This window comes from Hypanus sabinus, chromosome 4, assembly GCF_030144855.1.
Source record: "Hypanus sabinus isolate sHypSab1 chromosome 4, sHypSab1.hap1, whole genome shotgun sequence".
In the NCBI taxonomy this organism is placed as follows: Eukaryota; Metazoa; Chordata; class Chondrichthyes; order Myliobatiformes; family Dasyatidae; genus Hypanus; species Hypanus sabinus.
The window spans coordinates 127,107,360-127,135,177 of NC_082709.1; the positions used below are offsets into that span (position 1 = coordinate 127,107,360).

General features: G+C 39.1%; 1 protein-coding gene across 1 annotated transcript in view; it reads left to right on the forward strand.

Moving 5' to 3' along the window:
- LOC132393191 (cilia- and flagella-associated protein 47-like) overlaps positions 1–27,818 on the forward strand; it is a 595,459-nt gene that overhangs the window by 19,442 nt on the left and 548,199 nt on the right. The window contains exons 4-7 of the mRNA XM_059968130.1: positions 4,946–5,084; positions 20,018–20,243; positions 23,731–23,900; positions 27,321–27,454. Of these exons, the coding sequence (XP_059824113.1) occupies positions 4,946–5,084; positions 20,018–20,243; positions 23,731–23,900; positions 27,321–27,454 (669 nt within the window). The remainder of the gene's footprint in view (positions 1–4,945; positions 5,085–20,017; positions 20,244–23,730; positions 23,901–27,320; positions 27,455–27,818) is intronic.

A 27,818-nucleotide genomic window follows, 5' to 3' on the forward strand; every position in this document is an offset into this window, starting at 1 on the left:
AGTGGAAAACGCCTGCTTGCATTCACTCTAACTATACCCATTATAATTTTATATACCTCTATCAAATCTCCCCTCATTCTTCTACGCTCCAGGGAAAAAAGTCCTAACCTATTCAACCTTTCTCTGTTATCAGTTACTCAAGTCCCGGCAACATCTTTGTAAACCTTCTCTGCACTCTTTCAACCTTATTAATATCCTTCCTGTAATTCAGTGACCAAAACTACACACAGTACTTCAAATTCGGCCTCACCAATGCCTTACACAACCTTACCTTAACATTCCAACTCTTATACTCTTTACTACCCTATCTATCTGTGACACCACTTTTAGGGAATTTTGTATCTGTATTCCCAGATCCCTCTGTTCTACTGTACTCCTCAGTGCTCTGCCATTTATCTTGTATGTTCTACTTTATTTTTCCTTCCAAAGTGCAAAACCTCACACTTGTCTGTATTAAATGTCAAGGTCCTTCTCACTTGTGAATACTAAAGTGAAATATTCATTAAGGAGTCTCCTATCTCCTCTGACTCCAGACACATCCTTCTCTACTATCCTTGATCTATTCTATCCTCACTTTTGCCATCCTCCTTTTCTTCCCATATGTGTAGAACATCTTGGTGTTTTCCTTTGTCCTACTTGCCAAGACCTTCTCATTCCCCTTCTAGCTCTCCTGTCCATTATTTAGTTCTTTACTGCTACCTTGTAACTCTAATGTTCTGTGTGAACCATGTTTCCTAAACCTTAAGTATGCTTCTTTCATCTCTTGTCAACCATGGTTCCTTCACCTTACCATCCTTTCCTTGCTTCAATGGGACAAATCTATCTAGACCACCCCCACCTCCGCAAAGTTACCATTTTTTCATTGTGCATTTCTCTGAGTACATCCAAGTTATGCTTCTAAGTTCCTGCCTAATAACATCATAGTTAACCAATTTTCACACTAAGTATTTTCCCATACCATCTGTTCTTATTCCTGTCCAAGGCTATGGTTAAGGTCAGGGAGTTGTGGTTACTGTGTCTGCAACTGTCACCCACTGAGACATCTGACACCTGATGTGGTTCATTGCTGAGCACCAGATCCAGTATGGCTTCTCTTCTAGTCAGCCTGTCTACATATTGTGTTAGGACTCACCTAACAAACTTTGTCCCATCTAAATCTTTTGCACTATGGAGGTGCCAGTCAATATTAGGGAAGCTAAAGTCACCCATGGCAGCAACCCAATTATTTTTCCAACTTTCCAAAATCTGCCTCCCAGTCTATTCCTCAATATTTCTGTTACTATTGAAAGGGAGTTGTGTGGATCTATAGAGTGGAGCCAGTAGAGTGATGACTCCCATTTTGTTTCTGATTTCCACCCCCACCCACTGATTCAGTAGACAATCTCTCCATGATATCCTCCCTTTGTGCAGCTGTGATACTACCTCTGATTAGCAGAGGTAATCTGTAGCTGTTCCTGTCAATAATAGATATACTGCTTTGGAAACTGTTGTGGGGGTGGATGGGGAGGTGTGGAACATTATACCAGGGGAAAGCTGGTAGGTTGTCTAACCTCTGCCTGACCATTTTTGTTCCTATCTTCCTGCCAAACTGGTTTAAACCTTCCCCAACTAGCAAACCTGCTTACAAGGTTATTGGTTCCACTCAAGTTCAGGTGTACCTGGATATTTCTGTGCAAATAATACCTTTCCCAGAAGAAACCTCAATGACCCCCAAATATGAAATCCTGTCACAGATATAACTTGGTATTTTTGTACAAATCATACCTTCCCCAGAAGAAATCTCAATGACCCACAAATATGAAACCCTGCCACACATACATCAATGTAAATTGTCCTGTGACTGATTGGGCTAGGATCAAATTGGGGGAATGCTGGGCCATGTGGCTTGAAGGGCTAAAAGGGCTTATTCTGCTCTGTATCTCAATCAATAACTAAACAAATACCTTGTGTTTGAGATCCATTAGCCAATGGATCTGTCGATCACAAGTCTGCCAAATGATCCAAACGGTTCATCTCACTCCTTCAAAACTTGCACTCAAAATCCACAAGCCAAGGCCTTTACCAATTGCAAAAGCACCAAATGATCTGACTGGCCCCTCTCTTTTTAATAAACCTTGTGCTCAAAATTCAAAAGCCAACTGTCTCTCGTCGCTTTTTTCTTTTGAACAGCTTACTAAATCCATACACACCACATGCACTGCTCTACCTCATCAATTTGTTTTGTCACTACCTCAATGAATTCAGACTGATATATTTATTTAATGAGAAGGTTGATCACTGTCACTCAATCCTACACAAATGAACAGCTGCAAATAAAAACCTGTAGGATGGATGTAGAATATTGGAGGAAAAGTATAACAGTGATTTTAACCATTTTTTAACACATTTTCTTTTAAGTGAGCAGAGTTAAAATTGCCCCTTGTTATCCTCAGAATCTCCTTTTTATACAATTTGTAATTGGCAAAGTCAACATTTGCTTTCTGTTCCTAATTTTATTTATGAAGCTATTACTGAATTGTCTTCCTGAACTGCTAAAGTCCTTGTGGTACACCAATGTATATGCAGAATGTCTTGGGGTCTTCCTTATCCTACTCATTAAGGCTTTCTCATGTCATCTTCTCGCAATCCTAATTCCTGGCTTAAGCTCCTTTCTGGCTAACTTATAATTTTCAGGAGCCCTGTTTGACCCTTGCTCCTTAATGCTCAAGTATGCTTCCTTCTGCTTCTTGACTAGGTGTTCCACTTCCCTTGTCAATTTCCTGTCCTCTGTCTGCATCATTGGGACAAACCTATCTAGAACCCCACACAATAGCAACGTGCAGGTTGCTTAGGGGTTCTAAGCAACCTCCACGTTGCCATTGTACATTTCCCTGTGTATATCTGTTCCCAACTTATGCTTCCGAGTTCCTGTTTAATAGCACCATAATTTGCCTTCTCCAAATTAAATACTTTTCCGTACAATCTGCTGTAATATTTCCTCTCCTCTAGTTGGTCTGTGCATATATTGTGTCAGGAATCTTTGCTGGACACAGCTGCCAAATTCTGCACCTTTTGCACCAAAGGAGATGCCAAACAATGTTAGGGCAGTTGAAATCACTCAGGCAACAACTCTGTTATCCAAAATCTGCTTCCTGATCTGCTCTTCAGTGTCTCTTTTGTTATTGAGGGATTTATGCAATACTCCCAATAGAGTGATTGCTCCATTCCTGTTTCTGAGTTCCACTCACACAGACTCAGTGATCCCTTCATGATGTCTTGCCATTTTGCATGCTATCCCTGATTAGCAAGGCCATTCACTGATACCACTGTCAGTGATTCCAATTGTCTGATACAGTTGCTGATTAGCAATGCCACTCCCCCACTTCTTTTACCACCCTCCCTGTTCCCTTTGCAACATCTAACTCCTGGAACGTCTATCAGCTATTCCCGCCCTTTTTGACAGCTGAGTCTCTCTAATGGGCACAACGTTGTAGTTCCATGTACTGATCTATTCTCGAAGTTCATCGCCTTGTTCCCAATACTTCTTGCAATAAAATAGGCACATTTCAACCCATCCAATTGACAGCATTTATGTCCTATCCACTACCTATTCTTCCCCACAATCTCTCTACATGTCGCACCAATCTGCTGCATCTTTTGACCTATCTGATTCCCATTCTCCTGCCAACCTAGTTTAAACACTCTCTAACAGCTCTAGCAAACCTTCCTGCAAGGACATTGATACCCCTCAAGTTCAGGTGTGACCTGTCCCTTTTGTACAGGTCATACCTTCTCCAGAAGAGATCCCAGTGATCAACAAATCTGTAACAATCTGTATGACCAAAGAATTAGCATTTACATTTTGTCCCTTAACTGATCTGTGGCAAGCACCATGCTTTCTTATTTTAAGTAAGACCTGATACTTCAATACCTTAAAAAAGTGCTTTATGAAGTTCCAGATGTACTGCTCTGACTCATTTCTCCATCTCCACACTGTTATTAAACCTCAAATGCTAGAAATCTGAAATAAAAACTGAAAATGATGAGTTCAGAGCCAATCAGGCAGAATCTGTGGGAAGAAAAAAATTATATTTCTCAAATATTGTTTAAAGAACACTTTTTCTATAGACATCTGCTGTATATTACATCTATTTGAGGCCCTCAGCAATGTGTCAATTGAATATTTCATCTGAAGGATACGACATTCAATGGTACTGCATCAGATTGTTCTGTCAGGAATATTGTAATTGTTGTCTAAGACTTGAATCAACATCTTCAGTCTTAATATAACAATATAATGGACAAATTCAAGCAATACACATGAAACTGTCATCATGGTTGCACCATATTTGTTGTTTCAGCTCACTGTTTAAGATTGATGGGAAAATCAAAATATTAATAGGACTAAGTGAGTTAAAGTTTTGGTTCTGCTGAGTAAGCCAGCAATTAAAACTGAGAAATGTAATGCATTTTGAACTTTTTGCATACTAGATACTTGCACTTTTCTCAAAGACAGATTATTTCACCCCAAATGCCACCCCAAATATTAGTGGCAAATCAAAAGAATACGGATTCCATTTAGAAAATTCTTTTATTTTGCTTTGAATTTATCATGGTTTCAGTGCAATAGTTTTATGGCTTGTTTATGCCTATGATACTAAATCTGTAAAATCAAACAAAACCCAAGGAGCGTAAATATAATTGTTTTATCTTTTGTTGGGATCTTCTGCAGAAGTCGTTTACATTACATAAATTCTTCATTATTTGGTTCAACTGCATTTACAGAAATGCTTGATGTTTATTCGCATTCCTTTAAAGTTTTTAATGCAACAATGGTGTTCTAAAATGAAATATTGTCAATAAATATTTAAATGGTGCTTAAGTAGTATGTTTTCAAACATTAAATTCTGAATGTTTGATAATGCAGGAATGGATAGAAATGTATCAAATTTTCTTTCTCCCTTAGGTCTCTTTGCAATTAATAGTCCAAACAATCCATTCTTGACTATTATGCCGAGGAATGGAAGGGTTCAAGCAAAAGCAGAATTTTTGATCAAAGTTGAATTGGTCGCCCAACAGCCAATGGTTCTTGATGAAATGGTTATGTAAGCCTTTAAACTTTAATTGGTTCACAAGCTGCTGATATATACTTGCAGACCATCTGTACTCAATTATTCTGTTGAATCTTAGTTGTTCTAAGCTCCAGTGAGTATAGTCTTAATTCTCACGAATTAAAATTTAAAACTGTTAATAATTTGTCTTTTTTTTGAGCATGTGCTAATCAATAGCATAAATATTTGCTTTGGCCCCTGCTACCACATCAGATTTGTCCCATGGCAGCTAATTGTAGCTCTCAGGGAAAATCAACCTGGAGTGTCAAGTGTCATGTGTCACCAGCAAATAAAGGAATTGCCACATTAATGTTTCTGGTCCTGAAATCAGGATCGTGGTTCTGACTCCTGATTTTTCTTGACTTCCAAGTTGCTGATTAATCCATTCACAGCCCTTTATGCCTTTAACTAACTTCAGATTGTTACCTCTTGGAAGACTCACGTACTTACCTATTGTCCTCTGTGTGCACATGTAAGTAATTCTGTACATTTTGTTGTTTCTGACTTTCTCCTTTTTGATATAAAACTCTTATACAAATTTTCAAGGGTTATTCCTAAAATGCAGGTTCATAGTTTATCATCTTGTATTTAATATCCCTTTGTATTTTCTTTTGGATTCTTATATCATCAGTGATTCTACCATCATTATTGAGATGAAGGGATCAACAAATCATCTAAACCATAGCAGCTTTTTGTCTCTAAGACTTTTTATAATCTCAGTCAGCCTTCTGCTTGAAATTAGTAGAAAGCAGCAGTTATGCAGTGGTCTGAAGCCTGTATCGGCATTGTGAAGTAACTCCACAAGATTGAAAAATCAGTCATTCAAATAAATTACTGGAAGGTTTTCAGTGGTATCTTGCCAGTGGTCTGGATGAACACTCTGCTTCTGCCAACAGCTTGTTTAATGTCAAAAGTCCTGAAGCCCTATCCGACATAGGTATCTATGGGTATCCTCAATGCAGAAAAGTTATTCTGTATCTGCCTACTCTTCAAGCACTAGCTTACTTCCCTTCTAACCTCTGCAGCGAGGTTTAGCTGCCAATACCCACAGCTTGAGTTGTGGGATTGCCCCCCTCCCCCCCAACACCCCACCAAGAAGGAGATACTTCCAGCTAACAAAGTAGTTTAAACAAGTTATTTTATTTTTAATGATACCTATTTAAATTCAAGCCAATAATTCACAACACACAATCATAGAGGACTTATCATTTATAAACGATTTATAAATTACAAAAGATTTACAAACTACAAATGATTTCGAAACATAGGTGCAATTGTTATGAACTATAAGAACATACCAATGAGTTGCAGACAAATGAGTCGTCCATTGCAGAGGCCAAAGATTGAGGAATATATGCTAGTTTTTTCTGTAACCCCATCCTCCTGTTGTTTTCTTTGTCATTCCTAACAGTCCTGCCTTCTTCCTGATATTTATATTAATTTCTAATAGATGACATCATCTATATGTGATGTTTTCCTGATACATTTGCTGGCACCAGAAACTTTTAAGACTGTAAAGTAATTCACAGAGATAGTCTTAAAAGCTTCTGGTGACAGTGATCCCAAACATCCACAATTAATACTGAAAGGGCTGATTCCCTGAGTATAAACCAGGGAAGGTAGTGCACCCGTGGCTGACACAGGAAATTAGGGATAGTATCAAGTCCAAAGAAGAAACATATAAATTAGCAAAAAAAAAAAGCGGCACACCTGAGGACTGGGAGAAATTCAGAGACCAGCAGAGGAGGATAAAGGTCTTAATTAGGAAAGAGAAAGAAGATTATGAGAGAAAGCTGGCAGGGAATATAAAAACTGACTGTAAAAGCTTTTATAGATATGTGAAAAGAAGAAGATTGGTCAAGACAAATGTAGGTCCCTTACAGTCAGAAACAGGTGAATTGATCATAGGGAACAAGGACATGGCAGACCAATTGAATAACTACTTTGGTTCTGTCTTCACTAAGGAGGACATAAATAATCTTTCGGAAATAGCAAGGGACCGAGGGTCTAGTGAGATGGAAGAACTGAGGGAAATGTATGTTAGCAGGGAAGTGGTGTTAGGTAAATTGAAGGGATTAAAGGCAGATAAATCCCCAGGGCCAGATGGTCTGCATCCCAGAGTGCTTAAAGTAGTAGCCCAAGAAATAGTGGATGCATCAGTGATAATTTTTCAAAACTCCTTAGATTCTGGATTAGTTCCTGAGGATTGGAGAGTGGCTAATGTAACCCCACTTTTTAAAAAAGGAGGGAGAGAATAACCGGGGAATTATAGACCAGTTAGTCAGACATCAGTGGTGGGGAAAATGCTAGAGTCGGTTATCAAAGATGTGTTAACAGCAGATTTGGAAAGAGGTGAAATCATCAGACAAAGTCAGCATGGATTTGTGAAAGGAAAATCATGTCTGACGAATCTTATAGAATTTTTTGAAGATGTAACTAGTAGAGTGGATAGGGGAGAGCCAGTGGATGTGGTATATTTAGATTTTCAAAAGGCTTTTGACAAGGTCCCACACAGGAGATTAATGCGCAAACTTAAAGCATACGGTATTAGGGGTATGGTATTGATGTGGATGGAGAATTGGTTGGCAGACAGGAAGCAAGAGTGGGAGTAAACGGGACTTTTTCAGAATGGCAGGCAGTGACTAGTGGGGTACCGCAAGGCTCAGTGCTTGGACCCCAGTTGCTTACAATATATATTAATGATTTAGACGAGGGAATTAAATGCAGCATCTCCAAGTTTGCGGATGACACGAAGCTGGGCGGCGGTGTTAGCTGTGAGGAGGATGCTAAGAGGATGCAGGGTGACTTGGATAGGTTAGGTGAGTGGGCAAATTCATGGCAGATGCAATTTAATGTGGATAAATGTGAGGTTATCCACTTTGGTTACAAGAACAGGAAAACAGATTATTATCTGAACAGTGGCCGATTAGGAAAAGGGGAGATGCAACGAGATCTGGGTGTCATTGTACACCAGTCATTGAAGGTGGGCATGCAGGTACTGCAGGCGGTGAAAAAGGCAAATGGTATGTTGGCATTCATAGCAAAAGGATTTGAGTACAGGAGCAGGGAGGTTCTACTGCAGTTGTACAAGGCCTTGGTGAGACCGCACCTAGAGTATTGTGTGCAGTTTGGTCCCCTAATCTAGGGAAAGACATTCTTGCAATAGAGGGAGTACAGAGAATGTTCACCAGATTGATTCCTGGGATGGCAGGACTTTCATATGAAGAAAGACTGGATCGACTAGGCTTATACTCACTGGAATTTAGAAGACTGAGGGGGGATCTTATTGAAACGTATAAAATTCTAAAGAGATTGGACAGGCTAGATGCAGGAAGATTGTTTCCGATGTTGGGGAAGTCCAGAACGAGGGGTCACAGTTTAAGGATAAAGGGGAAGCCTTTTAGGACTGAGATGAGGAAAAACTTCTTCACACAGAGTGGTGAATCTGTGGAATTCTCTGCCACAGGAAACAGTTGAGGCTGGTTCATTGGCTATATTTAAGAGGAAGTTAGATATGGCCCTTGTGGCTAAACGGATCATGGGGTATGGAGAGAAAGCAGTTACAAGTTTCTGAGTTGGATGATCAGCCATGATCATACTGAATGGCGGTGCAGGCTCGAAGGGCTGAGTGGCCTACTCCTGCACCTATTTTCTATGTTTCTATATATACATCCCAACTTGTGATTATGTTTGATGTGCTAAATGACATAACCTCATTGTCTTGCATTTGGCTCCTGGTCCCTTACTGTGCTTCCAGCTTCAAATTGATTGATGCTTGCAATTTAATTTGTTGGATCTCTCTCTATTTAATTTCTGATCCTTAGGGTTCTTACAGGAGTCAGGAATGACAAGCAGTCTTAATTCCAAGATTTCAGTTCATGTTAGTATACAAACATACAACTATTAAGTAAACTAAATAAAGAGCTGAGAAACGATGCTAAGAGGGGAATTAATGCTGGGGGGGGGGGGGAGGCCTCATACAATCTCTTCTCCCTCCTGCCGTCTGGGAAAAGGCTCTGAAGCATTCGGGCTCTCACAATCAGACTATGTAACAGTTTCTTCCCCCAAGCTATCAGACTCCTCAATACCCAAAGCCTGGACTGACACCTTGCCCTATTGTCCTGTTTATTATTTATTGTAATGCCTGCACTGTTTTTGTGCACTTTATGCAGTCTAGTGTAGGTCTGTAGTCTGGTGTAGCTTTCTCTGTGTTGTATTTTTTTTTATTTTTATGTAGTTCAGTCTAGTTTTTGTACTGTGTCATGTAACACCATGGTCCTGAAAAACATTGTCTCATTTTTACTATGCACTGTACCAGCAGTTATGGTTGAAATGACAATAAAAGTTGACTTGACTTGACTTGAAGACAAAGGAATAAAGATGATGCTTCTGAAAAATCTATCACTTTTATAGACAAGATAAAAGAAATTCCTTAGATAGGAATGAATGAATTAATTGGCTACATAATTAAAACAATTACATCAAGTGGGTAATGTGCTAATGCTTTGCAAATGAAAAATGAGAAAGGTGATAAACCACTAGTTTCGCTGCTATACTGCTTTCTGCCAGTGAGTGTGAAAAATACTTGAGTTCATTAAAAAGTACAAATCCTATAAAAACTATTATTAAAAAAGACAGTAGATTTCAACAAGGTTAAGAGCTGGGGACTGGTTCTTGTTTGCAACAAAAAAGCTGAGCAAAGGATGTTTGTTAAAAGTTTAACATTATCATTAGCAACTCTAACCCTTTGAAAAGGTCATGCAGCTGTGCTAGAAAGCTGAGTTCAGCAATAAACCTCTTGAGCCCTGCAAAATGAATATCTATTACAATCACAATGGCTGATTGAATTGGCAGTCTTTCCCTGTTGATACTGATATAGCCCTATATATTAATGAAAAGGTTGATCAGTGTCACTCATGCTTACACAAGAGAATAAAAACCTGTAGGATGGATGTAGAACAATGGAGAAAGAGTATGACAGTTGATTTTAACTACTTTTTTTAACACATTTTCTTTTGAGTAAGCAGATTTACAATTGCCCCTTTACTCTCAAAATCTCCTTTTTATACAATTTGTAATTGGCAAAGCCAGCATTTGCTTTCTTTTCCTAATTTTATTTATAAAGCTATTGCTAAATTGTCTTCTTGAACTACTAAAGTTCTGCGGTACTTCAGTTTGCTCTTGGGTGATGAATTTCAGATTTCAATCCAGCAGCAATGCAGTAATGCTGATTGTAGTTTAAACTTAGAACAGCTATTATTTGTGGAGGACATTGTAGATTATTGCATTCTGATACATCCGTTCCATTATCCTTGGTGATCAATCAGCATTAATGGTTTGGAGCTGCAAGCAAATATGCCTCATAGAGTTAGAGGAGTTAGCCGATAGTAACCTATTTCAATAACTACAGTCTGATGGGACTGACCTTAATAATAATGAAGTGCTTTGAGTTGCTGCTCATAAGCTGTATCAAATCTTGCCTTCCCATTGCATTTGATCCCTATAAGTTTGCATATCACCCAAATTGGCTCACCAATGATTCTATAGCCTCTGACCCCTACTTAGACCTGTCCCACCTGGAGAATGATGTACATCAGAATGCTGTTCATTGACCTTAGTTCAGCATTCAATACAATCATTTCTCATAAGCTAGTGAGTAAACTATCCTTGTTGAGTCTCAACACCTCCCTCTTGCAACTAGACAACAAACTTTGCAAATGCAAATATAAGTAAATAGCAATAAAGAACAAGTATGAAGTAACAAGATAAAGAGTGAAACCATCGGTTGTGGGACCACCAGAAGTAGAATGAGTGTAGTTATCCCCTTTTGTTCAAGAGCCTGATGATTGAGGGGTAGTTACCATTTTAGAACATGGTGGTGCAAGTCTTGAGGAGGCACTCTTTTACCCGATGGCAGCAGTGAGAAAAGAGCATGGCCGAGGTTGTGAGGGTCTTTGATGACAGATGCTGCTTTTCCACTGCAATGTTTCATGCTGGTGTGCTAAATACTTGGGAGGGATTTATCCATGATGTGCTGGGCTGAATCCACTATCCTTTCAAGGTTCAAAGGCATTGGTGTCCCATACCACGGGTTAATGCAGCTAGTTAGCACTCTTTCCACAACACATCTATAGAAGTTTGCCAAGGCTTTTGATGGCATGCTGAATCTCCACAGACTCCTGAGGAAGTAGAGGAGCTGTTGTGCTTTCTTTGCAATTATATTTATATGATGGGTCCAGGACAGGTCCTCTGAGATAGTGATACCCATGAGTTTAAAGTTACCGACCCTTTCCACCTCTGATCCTCTGATGATTACTATCCCCTGGACCTCTGGTTTCCCTCTCCTGAAGTCTACAATCAGTTTCTTGGTCTTATTGACATTGTGTGAGAGGTTGTTGTTATTACATCACTGAGCCAAATTTTCAGTCTCCTTCCTATCTGCTGATTCATCACCACTTTTCATACAGCCACAACAGTGGTGTCATCAGCAAACTTGTATATGGTGTTGGAGCTATACTTAGTCACACAGTCATAGATGTAAAGTGAGTAGAGCCAGGGGATAAGCACTCATCCCTGTGGTGCTCCTGTGCTAATGGAGGTTGTAGAGGAGCTGTTTTCGCTAATCTGAATTGATGGGGTCTGCAAGTGAGGAAATCCAGGCCCAGGTCTTGGAGTTTACTGATTAGCTTTGAGTGCATGATGGTGTTAAATGCTGAATTGTAATCGATAAAGAGCATCCTGATATATGTATCTTTGTTGTCCAGATGTTACAGGGTTGTGTGAAGAGCTAATGAGATGGCATCTGCTGTGGACCTCTTGCTTTGGTAGGCGAATTGGAGCTGATCCAAGTCACCATTCAGACAGGAGCTTAAATGCTTCAACACCACCCTCTCAAAATACTTCATCACTATGGATTTAAGTGCCACTGGGTGAAGATATCTGTGAATACACCAGCCAGATGGTCAACACAGGTCTTTAGTACTTGGCCAGGTACTTCTTCCAGACTGGGCTGGAGTTTGTTGTCCATTGATCCTTTTTACAGTTACTGTTCTATAGATTTGCTAAGTATGCCAGCAGAAAAAAGAATCTTAGGGTTGTATGTGGTGACATGTATGTACTCTGATAATAAATTCTACTTTGAACTTGAACTTTGAATTATGGACTTCTTGGCAGAGAAACCTCAGACTGTTTGTGTTGTAGCAAAATCTTTACCTCTCACCTCCATTCTAACCACATTCTTCCAGAGAACCATGATGAATGTCCTGACCAGCTGTATCAAAGTAAATTTATTATCAAGTACATATGTGTCACCATATACAAACCTGACATTCATTTCCTTGTGGGCGTACTCAATATATCTCCAATAGAATAGTAACCGTAAACATACAGGCTGATGAGTCTGACATTAGTTGAGGGTAAGTTATTGGAGGGTATTCTATGGGATTGGATATATAAGTATTTGGATAGACATGGACTGAGTAAGGACAGTCAGCATGACTTTGTGCATGGTAAGGAATGTCTAACCAATCTTAGAATTTTTTGAGGAAGTTACCAGGAAAGTGGATGAAGGCAAGGCAGTGGATGTTGTCTATATGGACTTTAGTTAGGCATTTGATAATATCCTGCATGGGAGGCTGGTCAAGAAGGTTCAGTCACTTGGCATTAGGGATAGTGGGAGAGACCAGAGAATGGTAGAAAAGGACTGATTTTCAGATTGGAAGCTTGTGACTAGTGCTGTGCTACAGGGATTAGTGCTAGGTCCTTTGTTGTTTGTCATCTTCTGTTTGTTTCTATCCTGTTTGTTCCGTTATCGGCAAAATAATAAAAATAAAGTTTTAAAAAAAGAAAATGTGGTTAACTAGATTGGCAAATTTGTGGATGGCACCAAGATTGGTGGTGTAGTGGACAGTGAGGAAGGCTTTCATGACTTGCAGAGGGATCTGCATCAGCTGGAAAAATGGCAGATGGAATTTAATGCAGACAAGTGTGAGGTTTTGCACATTGTGTAGGTCTTACACAATGAACGGTTGTGCACTGAGGAGTGTGATAGAACAAAGGAATCTGGGAATATAGGTACATACCTCATTGAAAGTGGTATCATAGGTAGATAAGGTATAAAGAAAGCTTTTGGCACGTTAGCCTTCGTGAATCAATGTATTGAGTATAGAAGGTATTGAAGTTCGAAAAGACATTTGTGAGGCCTAATTTGGAGTATTGTGTGCAGTTTTAGTCGCCTTCCTACAAGAAAAATGTAAGCAAAATTGAAAGAGTGCAGAGAAATTTACAAGGATGTTGCCAGGTCTGGCAACCTGAATTATAAGAAATGATTGAATAGGTTAGGACTATATTCTTTTTGAACATAGAAGATTGAGAGGAGATTTGATAGAGGTATATAAAATTGTGACAGTATAGATAAGGTAAAAGCGAGCAGGATTTTTTTTACTATGGTTGAGTGGGACTACATCTAGAGGTCTTGGGTTAAGGATGAAAAGTGAGAAGTTTAAAAGGGAACAAGAGGGGAAACTTATTCACTCAGAGGGTCATGAGAGTGTGGAATGAGCTGCCAGCACAAGTGATTCATGTGAGCTCAATTTCAATGTTTAATAGAAGTTTGGATAGGTACAAGGATAGTCGGAATGTGGAGGGCTATTCACGTGCAGGCCAATTGGAGTAGGCAGTTTAAATAGTTTTTGCTTGGACTAGATGGGCCGAAGAGCCTATTTCTGTGCTCTACTTGTCTTTGACTCTATAACAGAATCAGTGAAAGACTACCAACATGGGTGTTCAACCAATGTGTGTTGAAAAAGAAAGAAATAATGATAATACATAAATAACATAGAGAACATGAGATGAGGAGTCCTTGAAAGTGAGTCCATAAATTGTATGAACACTTCAATGATGGGAAAAGTGAAGCTGAGAGAAGTTAACCCCTTTGGTTCAAGAGCCTAATGGTTGAGAGGTGGCAGAGAGATTAGAACATATCCTGGGTGGTAGGGGTCTCTGATGATGGATGCTGCTTTCCTGTGACAGCGGTAGATGAGCTCAGTGGCGGGGAGGTTTTACCTGTGATGGACTGGGCCGTATCTAGTACTTACTGTAGGATTTTCCTACATTGGTGCTTCCATACAAGGGTCTGATGCAGCCAGTCAATATACCCTCAATTATACATCTACAGACGTTTGTCAAAGCTTTAGCTACCATACCAAATCTTCACAGACACCTTAGGAAGTAGGGATGCTGCTGTGCTTTCTTCATTATTGCACTTACGTGGTGACCCCACACAGGTTCTCCGAAATAATAACCACAAAGGATTTAAAATTGCTGATTCTTTCCACTTCTGATTTTCCAATGAAGACTGGCTTGTGGACATCTGGTTTCCTTTACCTGAAGTCAATAATCAACTCCTTGGTCTTGCTGACATTGAGTAAGAGGTTGTTGTTATAGCACAACTAGGCCAGATTTTCAATCTCCCTCCTATATGCTGGTTCTTCACCAGTTTTGATACGGCCTACAAAAGTGATGCCAATAGAAAATTTGAATACAGTATTGGAGCTATGTTTAGCCATAGTCATAAATGTAAAGCAGGTAGATCAGGGGGCTAAGCACCTGCCTTGCGGTGTACTTGTTTTGATAGAGGTCAAGGGAAAAATGCTGTTGTCAATCTGACGTGACCGGGGTCAGCAAGTGAGGAAATTAAGGATCCAATTGGACAAGGTGGCATTGAGGCCAAGGTCTTGGAGCTTATTGATTAGTTTTGAAGGGACACTGGTAATGAATACTAAGCAGTAGTCTATAAAGAGCATTCTGATGTATCCACATGTTCTAGGATTAAGTGAAGAGCCAATGAGGTGGCATCTGCTGTGGACCTGTTGCTCCCGTAGGCAAGTCGCAGTGGATCCAAATTGCTTTTTAGGCAGAGGTTGATGTTTCATCATCAAACTCAAAACACTTCATCACTGTGGATTTAAGTACTACTGAATGAGAGTCATGGAGGCAGGTTACAATGTTCTTCTTGGGCACTGGTATAATTGAAGCCTGCTTGAAGTAGGTGGTACCTCACACTGTTGAGGCTGAGGATCTTGGTGAGCACTCCAGCTACTTGATCAGGCAGGTACCTGTCTGGGCTGGATGCTTTTTGTGGGCTTACCCTCCTAAAAATTGTTTGCATGTCAGCCTCAGAGACTGAAATCATAGGATTATCTGGGGCTGTGGGAGCTTGTGATGGTTCCTCCATGTTTTGATGGACAAACTGAGCTAAGAAGGCATTGAGCTCATCAGGGAGTAAAGCCCTGTTGTTTGATTTAACTTAATAAAAGGTGATAGTTTTCAAGCCCTGCCACAAATGTCAAGCATGTCACAAGGGGCCAGGAGGCTGGACCCAGGTGCAGGACACAGGTACTGAAGAACTAGGGGCAGGACAGGAATAACTAAAGGATAGAACCAGATGGGGAGACCAGGGCATGCAAAAGAGACAGGGCATGCTAGGTAATCCTGGGGTTCAGAGAGAGTTCATGGCTAGGCTGGGTCCCAGAATCCATAGCTTGGCTGGGTCCCAGAGTCCGTGGCTTGGCAGGAGAGCTCCCTGGGCGGCCACATAACTCCTGGGCAGGGCTGCCTCCCAGGCAGGATCATGGAGGCCTGGGCAAGACACAGAACACCTGGGCAGGTGTGGGCACAACCTGTAGGGAGCAAGGGGTAGGAAGGGGACGGAGTTCCCCTGCCAGGCAACAGCAGTCCAGCTTGCTACCCAACAGAGGCAAGGGATCAGAAGGGAACTTGGTCCAGGGTAACTCCAAGGCTGACTCACAGAACTTGAGGATGAAGCCGTGGGCCCTCCAAGCTGGGACAACCAGAACAAACAGAGCCAATCAGACAAAACACCTCAGAACATGGCCAACCAACAAATAGGACAACCCTCCAACTAGGCTCAGTCCCAGAGTCCCTTATATCCACCTGCCAGCTGATAGGCAACAGGTGCACCTTCTTAAGCCAAGATGATCCTATTCTATTTGGCTTAAGGGTGACAGGAGGGATGGCTGCAAGACCCGGAGTCCGCGGACCGGATCAAGACCCAGAATGTGGGCTCCAGACCAAACCATAACAGAGCATCCTTATTGATTCAGGTTTAGTTCAGAATAACCACTTCACTCGTGAGATGGCTTTTCGGAGATTATATCACCATTTGGCATGGGCATTGCAAGGCATCTAACCATAAGACCCTACAACAGATTGTGAATACTGCTGAGAGAATCATCAGAGTCACTCCCTCTTCCCTCATCCTGGATATACACCAGAAGCACTGCATTCACTGAGCTCTCAGCATTATCAAAGACCTCTTCCATCTGTCCTACATTCTCTTTGACATCCTACCTTCTGGCAGAAAGTACTGCAGTGTAAGAACAAGGACTTTTAAGCTGGGTAAAGGCTTCTTCTCCCAGGCTGTGAGACTTCTGAGTGCTCTTTTATCACCCAGAACACATTATTTATAGTAGTGCCCGTAGCAATAATATTATTGAATATTTAACTATATGTTGTTTATGCACTTTATGTCAACTTGTACAGCTATGGAGTACTTATTTTTATCCGTTAATATTATTATTGTGTTTATGTGCTTAAGTAGTATATGTACTGTGTCTTGCACCTTAGTCTCAGAGGAATGTTGTTTCATTTAGCTGTATAGATTTATACAGCTGAACAACAATAAACTTGAATTTGAACTTTGTTGCTAAAATCTGGGGTGTTTTGGCTGGTAGAGAGATAGTCTGTTTTGGCTTGGATGATGTTGAGCTTCATAAACATTGCAGGAGACTTGGTCCAAATATGCATAAAAGAACTGATTTCATCAATGATATCATCAATGAAAATGATAGCTCTTAACTTCAAAACAGAATTTAAGCAAGTATGGGAGCAAGAAATCATTTGAAATCAAAAACAATAGAACCTAAACGAACAAAAAAAAGATGGTCATAATTGTGGAAGGCTACTAATGCAGGGGTACTTCAGAAGAATGTTTTTGGCCTATTGATTTACTGTATACTGATATAATTTACCCATGTAACATTGAATTTGCTTTGGTCTGCAATGACAAAAAATAATGGGATATGACACATTTTCTGGGCAAGCATGCAGTCCCTAGGACTGTGAATGCATTATCTTGAAAAAGTGTTTCACCCACCATAACTACTTTCAGATTTTACTGTCTCAGTTTCTAAATTTAAAATGTATGATCTTTTGAGCTAATTTGCAAAATGTTGTGCATCAGGTTAAGTTAAAAATTTTTAAAACCAGTCAACAACTTATTAAAAATTAAAAACCAAAATTGTGAGACGAAAAAAAGTATTCATCCCCTTTGTAATTACTGTGCTAACTTATCTCAGGAGCAATATGTTATCTTACGAACTCACATAATTTGTTGATGTAGAAAATTGGAGGATAACCTGTTTTCAAAGAACTCATAAGAATAAATACCCCCTTTCTCTCAGCTGCATGGTAGATTTTTCAACAGACCAAACCAAAATGAAGATAAAGGAGCATTCAAGACTGGTCATGGGAATGATAATAGAGAAGCACATATCTGGGGAAGGGTACAAGACCATCTCAGAGGCACTGAACATACCTTGGAGCTCAATGCAGTCCATTGTGAAAAAGTGGAAAAAATATGAAACCACAGCCACACTGCCTAGGTCAGGTCCTCCCTCTAAACTTAGTTGTTGGAGAAGAATGGCGGAGAAGAGAGGCTACAGTGATACAAACAGTCACTCTGAGTGGGCTGCAGAAGTCAGTAACAACAACTGGACATGAAGCTCATGGCTCCTTAATCTCTAAGGTGTTGCACAAGGAGGGTATTTATGGAAGAGTGGCGAGGAAGAAGCCCTGGCTTAAATAAAACATCCTTACTCGTAAAGACTTTGCAAAACATCACTTAACAGATACTGTAAAATTGTGGAAGAAGGTCTTGTGGTCGGATGAGACTAAAATTGAAATTTTTGGCCTCATTGGTTCATATGGCGTAAATCTAATATGGTGCATCAGTCAGTTAACACCATCCCTACTATAGTGAAGGTAGCATCATGCTAATGAGATGCTTTTCAGCTGTTGGCACTGGAAATTCAGTCAGAATTGATGGGAAGATGAATGTTGCTAAGTACAGAGGGATCCTGAATGAAAACCTGTTAGTTTAAACTGGGGAGGAAGTTCATCTTTCAGCAGAAGAACAACCCACAGCACATTGCTAATGCAACAACGTGATTCTTCAATTTTCAAATGAAGAAAATTGATGTTCTTGAATGGCCTGTGGCCCAGTCAGAGTCCTGACCTTAATCTGGTCTCTGGCAAGACCTCAAAATTGCTGTCTATCGCTGCTCCCCAACTAATCTGGCAAAGCTTAAGCAATTTTGTAAGGAGAAATGGGCATATCTTGTTCCATCTCATTGTGCAAAGTTAATAGAGATTTATCCAAAAAGACGACTGGTTGCAATAGCTGTGAGAGGTTGTTAGCTGAGTACTGAGCAAAGGGAAATGAATACTTTTGAACTGCTGACATTACAGTTTTTGAATTTTTAGTTCTTCATGCTTTACAATTTTCCATATTTTTGGGCTCAACTGTGAATAAAGGAGCATATGATTCACAAATAAAAATTCCCAGTTAAATTGATCAAAATCCCTGGTTGCAAATACTTTTTTATGTGAATAAAGGGTTTAGAGACTGAATAGTTTTACAAAGCACTGTCGATCCTGTGATCACTTCTTGCATAACCTTTCTGTTAACTTCCTATTACTGAAACTTCATTTTCGCTCAGGAAGGCTTCCTGGGACACAAATAATTCATTTCTCCCACACTCCTTTATTTTCATGAATATGTTACACTACAGTATCCAAAAGATAGTGATTGTTTTGACATTGATGTGGTAAGCAATGATTAGAAATGATTTTTAGCAGAGGTTGTAGTCAGTGAACATCTCACTGTTAAAAGATGCAGCCATTACTTCAATCAGTACCCGTTCAGTTCATCTGAACTACGAGGGGTAATTGATAAGTTCGTGGCCTAAGGTAGAAGGAGTCAATTTGAGAAAACCTAGTACATTTATTTTTCAACATAGTCCCCTCCAACATTTACACACTTAGTCCAGCAGTCGTGGAGCATATGGATCTTGGACCTCCAGAAAGTGTCCACAGATGGATGATTGATAAGTTCATGGCCTAAGATAGAAGGAGATAAGTTATACAGCTCTTGTTGCATGCACATGCAGGTCAACACTTTGAGTGATAATGCAGGAAGTTTGAAGTTATTAACTCATCTCCTTCTACCTTAGGCCATGAACTCATCAATCACCCTGATGAGTTATTAACTTCAAACTTTCTGCATAATCACTCAAAGAGTTGAACTGCATGTGCATGTAATGAGAGCTGTATAACTCGTCTTCTACCTTAGGCCACGAATCTATCAATCACCCCTGCTGTGGACACTTTCTGGAGGTCCAAGGTCCGTATACTCCACAACCACTAGACTATGTGTGTAAATGTAGGAGGGGGCTATGTTGAAAAATAAATGTGTTAGGTCTTCTAAAATTGACTCCTTCTACTTTAGGCCATGAACTTATCAATCACGGCTCGTAAAGGACTTCTTAAACACCTTTATTGTCTGCTGATATGGAAAGCACTAATGAAAAGCTACACCCATCAGATTTGTGGGGGGAGTCCCCCCCCCCGAGACTTATTGTTGTGGTTTTTATTATTTGTTTGCATAGTTTCCTGCTCTTTTGAATTTTTAGGTGCACTTTTGAATTGCTGAACAAGATCAATTAATCCAGTTATTTGATTTGAGAATTCAAATTTTGTGGGCAACTGTGAGGAGAAAGCATTAATTAAAAACAATATTTTCACTATAAGTTCTTTTGCTTTATTTAGATTTTTCATTTTATTTCTAGGGTGAAGTTTGAAGGTGGTAGAGAAACGACTGTGAAAATTAAAGGAATCATTGTTCAGCCAGTTTTGAAACTTCTTGATTTTTCCAGCCAGAAGATTGAATGTATTCATTTTGGCAGTACCTACTATGGAACCTCAAAGCAGGAGCAAGTTATTCTGTATAACAACAGCCCTGAACCTATTGACTGGGTGACTGTGATGAAAAATGATGCCGTTGGATCTGAAGTGGTAATAAAAATTATTATTGGAGTAATATTAAATTAAGTAAGAAGCATTTGCCTTTAAATAAATAAATAAGTAAGAGGATTATAATTAAATATAGGATATTATCCAGAAATACTAATAACTTTTTATTTTATGATTTATTTGATAATGATATGTAATTGTCTTTATCTATAAGATTATATTCCTTTGCCGTACCTTTGTAAACTTCTTTCTACTAACTTAAAGCCATTATTTTTACACCTATATTGCCTCATCTGTCATTTCCATGCTCAATCACATCATCTAAAAATTGATGTATAAGTCAAATCTGGGTACTTTTGGAGGTGCCAATGAAGGGGATATAATTTAGACATAAATGCAATTTATATACTTGTGAATTCATCCATGATTTGGTAGAATTCAGCATTTATTTTTTAAACCATTACTTATCAATATCTTTATTTTTGTTTGTTTATAGTTTATTGAAATGATCGAACTTTGAAGCAAATATAGAGAAATATAGTAGATCCGTGCTTTCCATTTCTATGTTTTTTGTTCTTCAACCATTTTGTAATTCATGAGATTATATGAAACATTCGGGTGTAATGGTCTCATATCTGGTGTTTTATTGAGTGCTTTTATATTGTACACCTCAACAACTACTTTCCTGTTATTTACCCTATTAATTAGGCCCAATTAAATGACCTATTTGCAAGTTTGGAAATTTTACTCTTCACAGTAATATACATCAAAATAGTAATAGTCCCAGTATCAACTCCTAAGAAACACAATGTCTTCTTCTATCCAGTGTGAAAACCAATTATTTACCACCCTGTCTTGGTCTCTGTCAATTCTTATTCTGGAGAACACTGGCCTTTTATTGCGTGGCATTAATATTAATGAACTGCTTTCATGTGGGTCTTTATCAAAACAGATTCACAGTAACCATAATTATTATTTGTTCTATTAGCCTCCAGCTAAACTTTGGGAAAATCAAAGTCGATGTTTTTGGCCCCTACCAAATGTCCTCAAAGTGGCAATAGAACACAACATCTTATCCTGCAATACCATCATGACCCTGAGCTCTGTAACAGTATGATTAAGGTCTTGATTGTCAATGCTTTCATGATACCTTCATTCTGCACCAGTCTATTGCCCACCCAGGCTGTCAGCTTGCATGTGAGACCAAAGGGTGTCTGCTTGGGATAAGTGCTCAAATGGTGAGGAGAATAGCAGTAGTCTTCAGTATGGCATAGTATGGAATGTGGAGAGAAATTGAAGATGACATTTAGTGAAGACAAGTGCACATTCATACGCTTTGATTTGAAAAATAAGGAGAGGCAATATTGACAAAATAATACAGGATCATACACATCTGGGCTTTTATGTGAATATATCTCGCAAGATGGTAGGACAGGTTGAAAAGATGTTACAAAAACATGGAATTTGCAATTTGTGGTATAGAGCATAAATCAGGGTGGTTAGAACATAGAACGTAGTTAAATTGATTGTACAGAAAATATTGGCTTTGCACAACCAGGTATTTTGTCAAATGCTGCATATTAGAATGGAAATGAAAGTGTTAGGGTATAGAAAAGATTTATATAAAGGTTCTCATGATCGTCAAGAGCATCTGAAATTATTCTCCTTGCAGCAGAGATGTTTGAGATTTGATTTGGCAGAGGTAATCAAAATCTTAAATGATTTAGTTTGCATGAACCGATTAAAAATCGCTAACTTAAGTGGAGATGTTAAGGACGCATAACTGGATGTTTCAGTGATGCATTCTGGCATCATCTTGCCCCTCCTGTTTTTCTCCTTCTCCTCCTCCTTTAACGCTTCAGCTATTATCTCAAACTGATTATGGATTATAACCAGGTTGGGGGGGGGGGTGGATGAGGAGCAATTAAAAATAACTTAATTGGTGAGAATGCTTTGAAAGAAATCCAGGTTGTAGGCATGTTGTTCAGATTCACCATTGAGCAGTACAGTTATTTATTTTTAGTTAGACATACTGTGTGGAATAGCGCAGCAGCTCACCTATTTAACCCTACCCTAATCTTTGGACAGTTTACAATGACTAATTAACCTACAAACCAGTACATCTTTGGACTGTAGGAGGAAACTCGAAACTCAAGCACCCAGAGGAAACCCACACACTCATGGGAAGAATATACAGACTATCTTACAGATGATGCTCCAAGCTGTAATAGCTTTGTGCTAATCACCATGCTGCTGCGGCACCCCAGTAAGATATCTGCAGTGGTGTGTCAGCAACTCTAAGAGAGTTCTTCTCCTTAAGTTGAGTCTGCAGTGAAATGTGGGGCAAGTTAAATGTGGATATCACTTCTCCCTTTTGGCTTACGTGCAAGCTGACATCCTGAGTGGACAATGGACTGGTGTAGAATGAAGGCATCATGAAAGCATTGACAATCAAGACCTTAATCATACAGATACAGACCAGTTGTACTTTGAGGAGGGAAATTACTTACTGCTGTGTTACATTTCTCATTTTGAGGATGAGGTCATAAGGTAAAATTGGTGTGATCAAAGGCAGCCTGTATCTTTGGAACGACCAATTAACCTACTAGCCGATATACCCTTGGACTGTGGGAGGAAACCAGAGCACATGAGAAAGCATATGTAGTCATGGGGAGAAAATACAAACCTCTTCCAGGCAGTGGCACAAATTGAACCCAAGTGACTGATACTGTAAGGCATTGTGCTAAACACTACGCTACTGTGCTGCACTGTATTTGATGACTCTCAACTTGTATTATGTTGTGTTATATTGACATTGATTTCTCCTGTATCTGTCTGCAAGAATCTGAGGCAATTAAGTTGAAAGCTGCTATTATCACAGCCATTGCAGCATGGCTGTATACCTATAGTTGTGGCTAAAATATATATCAGATTATCAGATGTGTTAGTAGATAACCATAACATTTTAGAACATAATGAGCCACAGCACTGAAACTCTGAAGGCAAGAGAATTTTGCCTGTTCTGACAGTAGGAATCACAATACTCTGTTTCCAATCAAATCTTTTGCCAATAACCCTGTAAATTATTGCGAGTTCCTTTAATTAATATGGATGGATGGGGATGTAGAGGAGAAGTTTCTTCCTGTTTTTAAACACCAATTCCTGAAACTTGATAAACATATGTTATTAGCTAGATTAGTGAGGCCCAATTTCACAGTACAGTCATCAAATTTGTATTATTGTAGAATTGACATAATAATTTCTTTACTCTGCATACTTAGTTACACAAACCACTGCATTTCCCAATTTGCTATGTAGGTCATTACTTGCAATCACAAATGGTGCAGCAAATTGGAAGGAAATATCAGCACCAATTGCACCAAATAAAATGGTGTTATAAAAGGCATGTCTTTAAAATCTTTATAGTTGTTTGTCTATGCAGATGGGTTTCTTAGTACTTTATTTTTAGTGAGTCAAATGTTATAGGGAAATGTGTCAATTCATTTTCTAAACTGCTTATATTTGACAGGGTACAGATCTATCCCTGAGTTCAGAGGCAGTTTTGGTAGATAAAGCGACAACAGAACCCAGACCAACGGCTTGTACTTCTGCACTAATTACATGTCGACCTTGCCAAGGGATTCTAAACCCTTATAGCAAAATCATTGTTACTCTATGCTTCACCCCCGAAGATTTTGCGTAAGTTGAATGGTTCAAAGAATACTGAAAGTTTTGTTTATACTGCAACAAAAAATTAATGTTTTTATATTAATTTGAAAAGAGAATTCAAATTATGACTGAAAGAATAATGTCATCAATTTTATCATAGTAACATTTTATTGCCTGTAAGTACGTAGAACAGACTTAGACTGTGGGTAGAATCAGAAAAGGTGGATAGTACTGAACAATATGATCTGGATTAAAACCCATTTGACCTGTTGCAAACACACATAAGTATACCCTGGTCGTATCTAATTAAGAAAGATTATGTAGTCAAGAAAATATGAGTTTCTTCAGTAACTCCATTCCCACATACTACAGGCGTACCGTTCTGAGAGGCCAGTGCTGAATGAATCCATGCTTATACTTCTTAAGGGGGAGGTGCTTCTATCTTCCAACAGCAGGTAGAAATCCTAAAGAACCTAGCTTGAAGCTTGAACTTGTCATGAAATAGAGCAGACATCCTGTTGTTGAAGACTAGCTACACATAATGAGATATGTGAGCCATTGCTAGGCTTGCTTGTAAACCTGCATAGAATGTTGAAGAACAAGGTAGAACTGGGATCTTACTTTATGTAGGGTTGTGTGTTGATCTAAGAAGCAGTATGGTGAAGTTGCTGATGATAGATTGTAAAATCAAGAGGAAATAAGGAGGCTACAAGGAACATAGCTAGGTTCTGTGAGTAGGCCAAGATCTATCAGATGGAGTATAATATGGGAAAATATAACATTGTCTATTTTGACAGGAAAAATAACCAAGATTATATTATTCATCTACTGAGAATGCAGAGCTCTGAGAAAGATCTGGAACTCCTCATGCTTGATTGACAAAATACTTATACCCAGGTAGAGCAAATACAGTGGATTCCAGTTAATTGGGGCACATCGAGAACAGTACATTTTGACCCAATTAAATGGCTGCCCCAATTAGCCAAAGTTTCATGGAAATAATTAAAAAAGACCCACTGGGTAATAAATTACTGTATATACTTAAGTGAAAAACAGAACAAATTTGAACTTTACTGACACTACTGCAGTACTATAAAACTGAATATTAGTTCCTAATACTTATCGTTGAAGGAATTAATTACTTCTTTTGACTGGAAATCAGTGCAGACACCTGGAGCAGTTAATGGGCTGCCTTCACACAATGCTGTCAATGATTGCATCTTCCAAATCTTCATTACCATTGTAACATTCAAGATAATTGTTGATACCTTGAAAATTTTCAGTTTCTAAGTTGTTGAAGTTGTGAAATCCTTTTTTTTTTGCATTTTCATTTTTGCATCTGTTATCTCTTGGATGCTTGGAACCACAGTGAACAAAACAGTTGTGAATTGTCTTACTGCTTATTACTTGCCAGCTTAATGACCACACAAGCACATGTGACTGACACCAGTTTGAAACTAGTGTGCAGCCCAATTAGTGGCATAGTGTCCCAAGTAAATGAAAGGAATCCCAGCTATTTATGCAATTAGTTTTTGTTCTTAGAGATTTGTCCAAATAAATGGCTGCCCCGATTAACTGATGGCCCAATTAACCAGAATTCACAGCATTGTTGTCTAAGTGCACCAAGGTTGAGTGGAGAGCCAGTGTGGTTAAGTCTGCTGCTGACCTAGGCAAATTGCAATGGGTCCAGTTCTTTGCTCAGGCAGGAGTTAACTTTAGTCATGACCAACTTCTCAAAGCACTTCATCTTAGTAAATGTCGGTGCTACAGGACTATAATTGTTGACGCAGCTCACCCTGCTCTTCTTGGCCACCAGTATGATTGTTGCCCTTTTGAAACAGCTAGGAACCTTTGACAGCAGCAGTAAGAGGTTGAGATCTCTTTGACCACTCTAGCAAGCTGATCAGCGCAGGTTTTCTGTACCCTGCCAGGTACACTGTTAGAGCCTGAAACCTGGAATGAAGATTTCATGCTAGGAATGCTTGATGGCCCTGGGTCTGTAGTCGCTGAAATTTAGAAGGATGGTGGGAGAGGAGCTCATTGAAACCTTTTGAATTTTGAAAGGGCTAGACAGAGTAGATATGGAAAGGATGTTTCCCATCATCGGGAAGTCTAGGACAAGAGGACAGCCTCAGGATCGAGGGTAGTCCATTTAAAACGGCGATTCAGAGAAATTTCTTAAGCCAGAGAATGGCGAATTTGTGGAATTTGTTAAAACAGGCAGCTGTAGAGGCCAGGTTGTTGGGTGTATTTAAGGCAGAGCTTGATAGATTCTTGATTGGCCGGCATCAAAGATTACGTGGAGAAGGCCGGGAGTAGCAGAACGGAAAAAAGGATCAGTCATGATTGAATGGCGGAGCAGTCTTGATGGGCCAAATGGCCTAATTCTGCTACTATGTCTTATGATCTTATGGTCTAAACCTTACGAAGGTTCACCCTTTTGAAGGATGTTTCAATGTCAGCCTCCGAGACAGAGATGACAGGGTCGCCAGATGCTGTGGGAATTCACACAGGAGTAACACTATTCTCCCTTTCAAAGCGTGCATAAAATGATGAATGAACGTGAACAAAGGCATGTGTGGCTACCTTCTGTGCCTCTTTTATGTTCATACGTTGTTGATTAAAAGCAATAAATATGTGGAAGGTAAGGTTAAAAAACTAAATTTCATTGACCCTGCTCAGTAGCAGTATGAAAATGGAAACTTTGATTAAGAAGTATTGAAAAGTTTATTGATGTTTTTATAATTTTGCTTATGTGCAAGTTTAAAAATGTTGATACAGGTTTTAAAAAATATTCATCATTCAATCTGTTGTGAATCTATATACCATTTAAAAAATATTCTGTATTTACAAATTAATTGCAGTGAATTTGACCTGAGAAAAGCACAGGGTATAAATACAATTGTTAAATTAGTATTTTGCAGATAAGTGTTCTCTAGCGTGAAACATACCGGAGATGCATGGTCAACTTGAAAGCCTCTCATTTGCATGAACCTGTATTATTCTTTGCCATACAGTTTGAAAATCTGGGGGCTCTCCATTCAAATCAGGCTCAATCATTTAGCCAGAGGGTAGCGTGTCTCAACCCTTTTCATGGACCCAATTGACCAGTTTTTCTCTAATGTCTTGTTGTGTTCTGCATCTATCAGGAGTTGGAGACAATTTAGGGCACTATCTTCCAAAATATTCAAATTATAGACATTATGATTACAGTTACAAAAATTTCATCTGAGAGGTGAACTTGAGGAAAGGTTTATTAAGATATTGTGGAACCAGCTGATCATCATTCATGATTTTAACTGTGATGATGTTAAAAGTCTTGAGTTTGATAGGAGATAAGCAATCTAGGCCATCTGATTATTGCTCAGGCAGTTTTGATGAATATTTATCTCCCAGATATTGTTGAACTTCAATGGATGAAAAACTGATAATATATCGATCTTCCTATAGTGCTACAAAATTTCACAAAAAAGAGGATGAAATACCAAAATTCAGAGAGTATGCTCTTTATGTGAGATTTGAAACTGGGCACAGCTGCAATGTTTTTATGCAGGAGTCATTCAATGGAACCGACGAGAGAAAAGGTACTCAACAAACTTTATTTTTTTAATGTACTAAAAGCATGATTTATTTAAATCTATGACGTAGTCACAAAGCAGAAGGGTATGAACTATATAAATGAATGAACACATTGATTTGCTCACATCACACAGCAAGCATTATATTTAATTCTGTGTACCTTAGGTGTGAAATTTAACTGCTAATAGATAAAGCTTTGGCATAAATATCATTGAAAGGTTATTAATTTTTGATGGCACTGAGAAATGGTTTGGAAATTTAAGAATGATGCTTCAAATTACATCATAGAAAAATACTTATAGAACTGAAGTTACTCTCCTTAGAGTAAAAGAATGCCAAGGGGATATCATTGAATGAAGACACTATCAT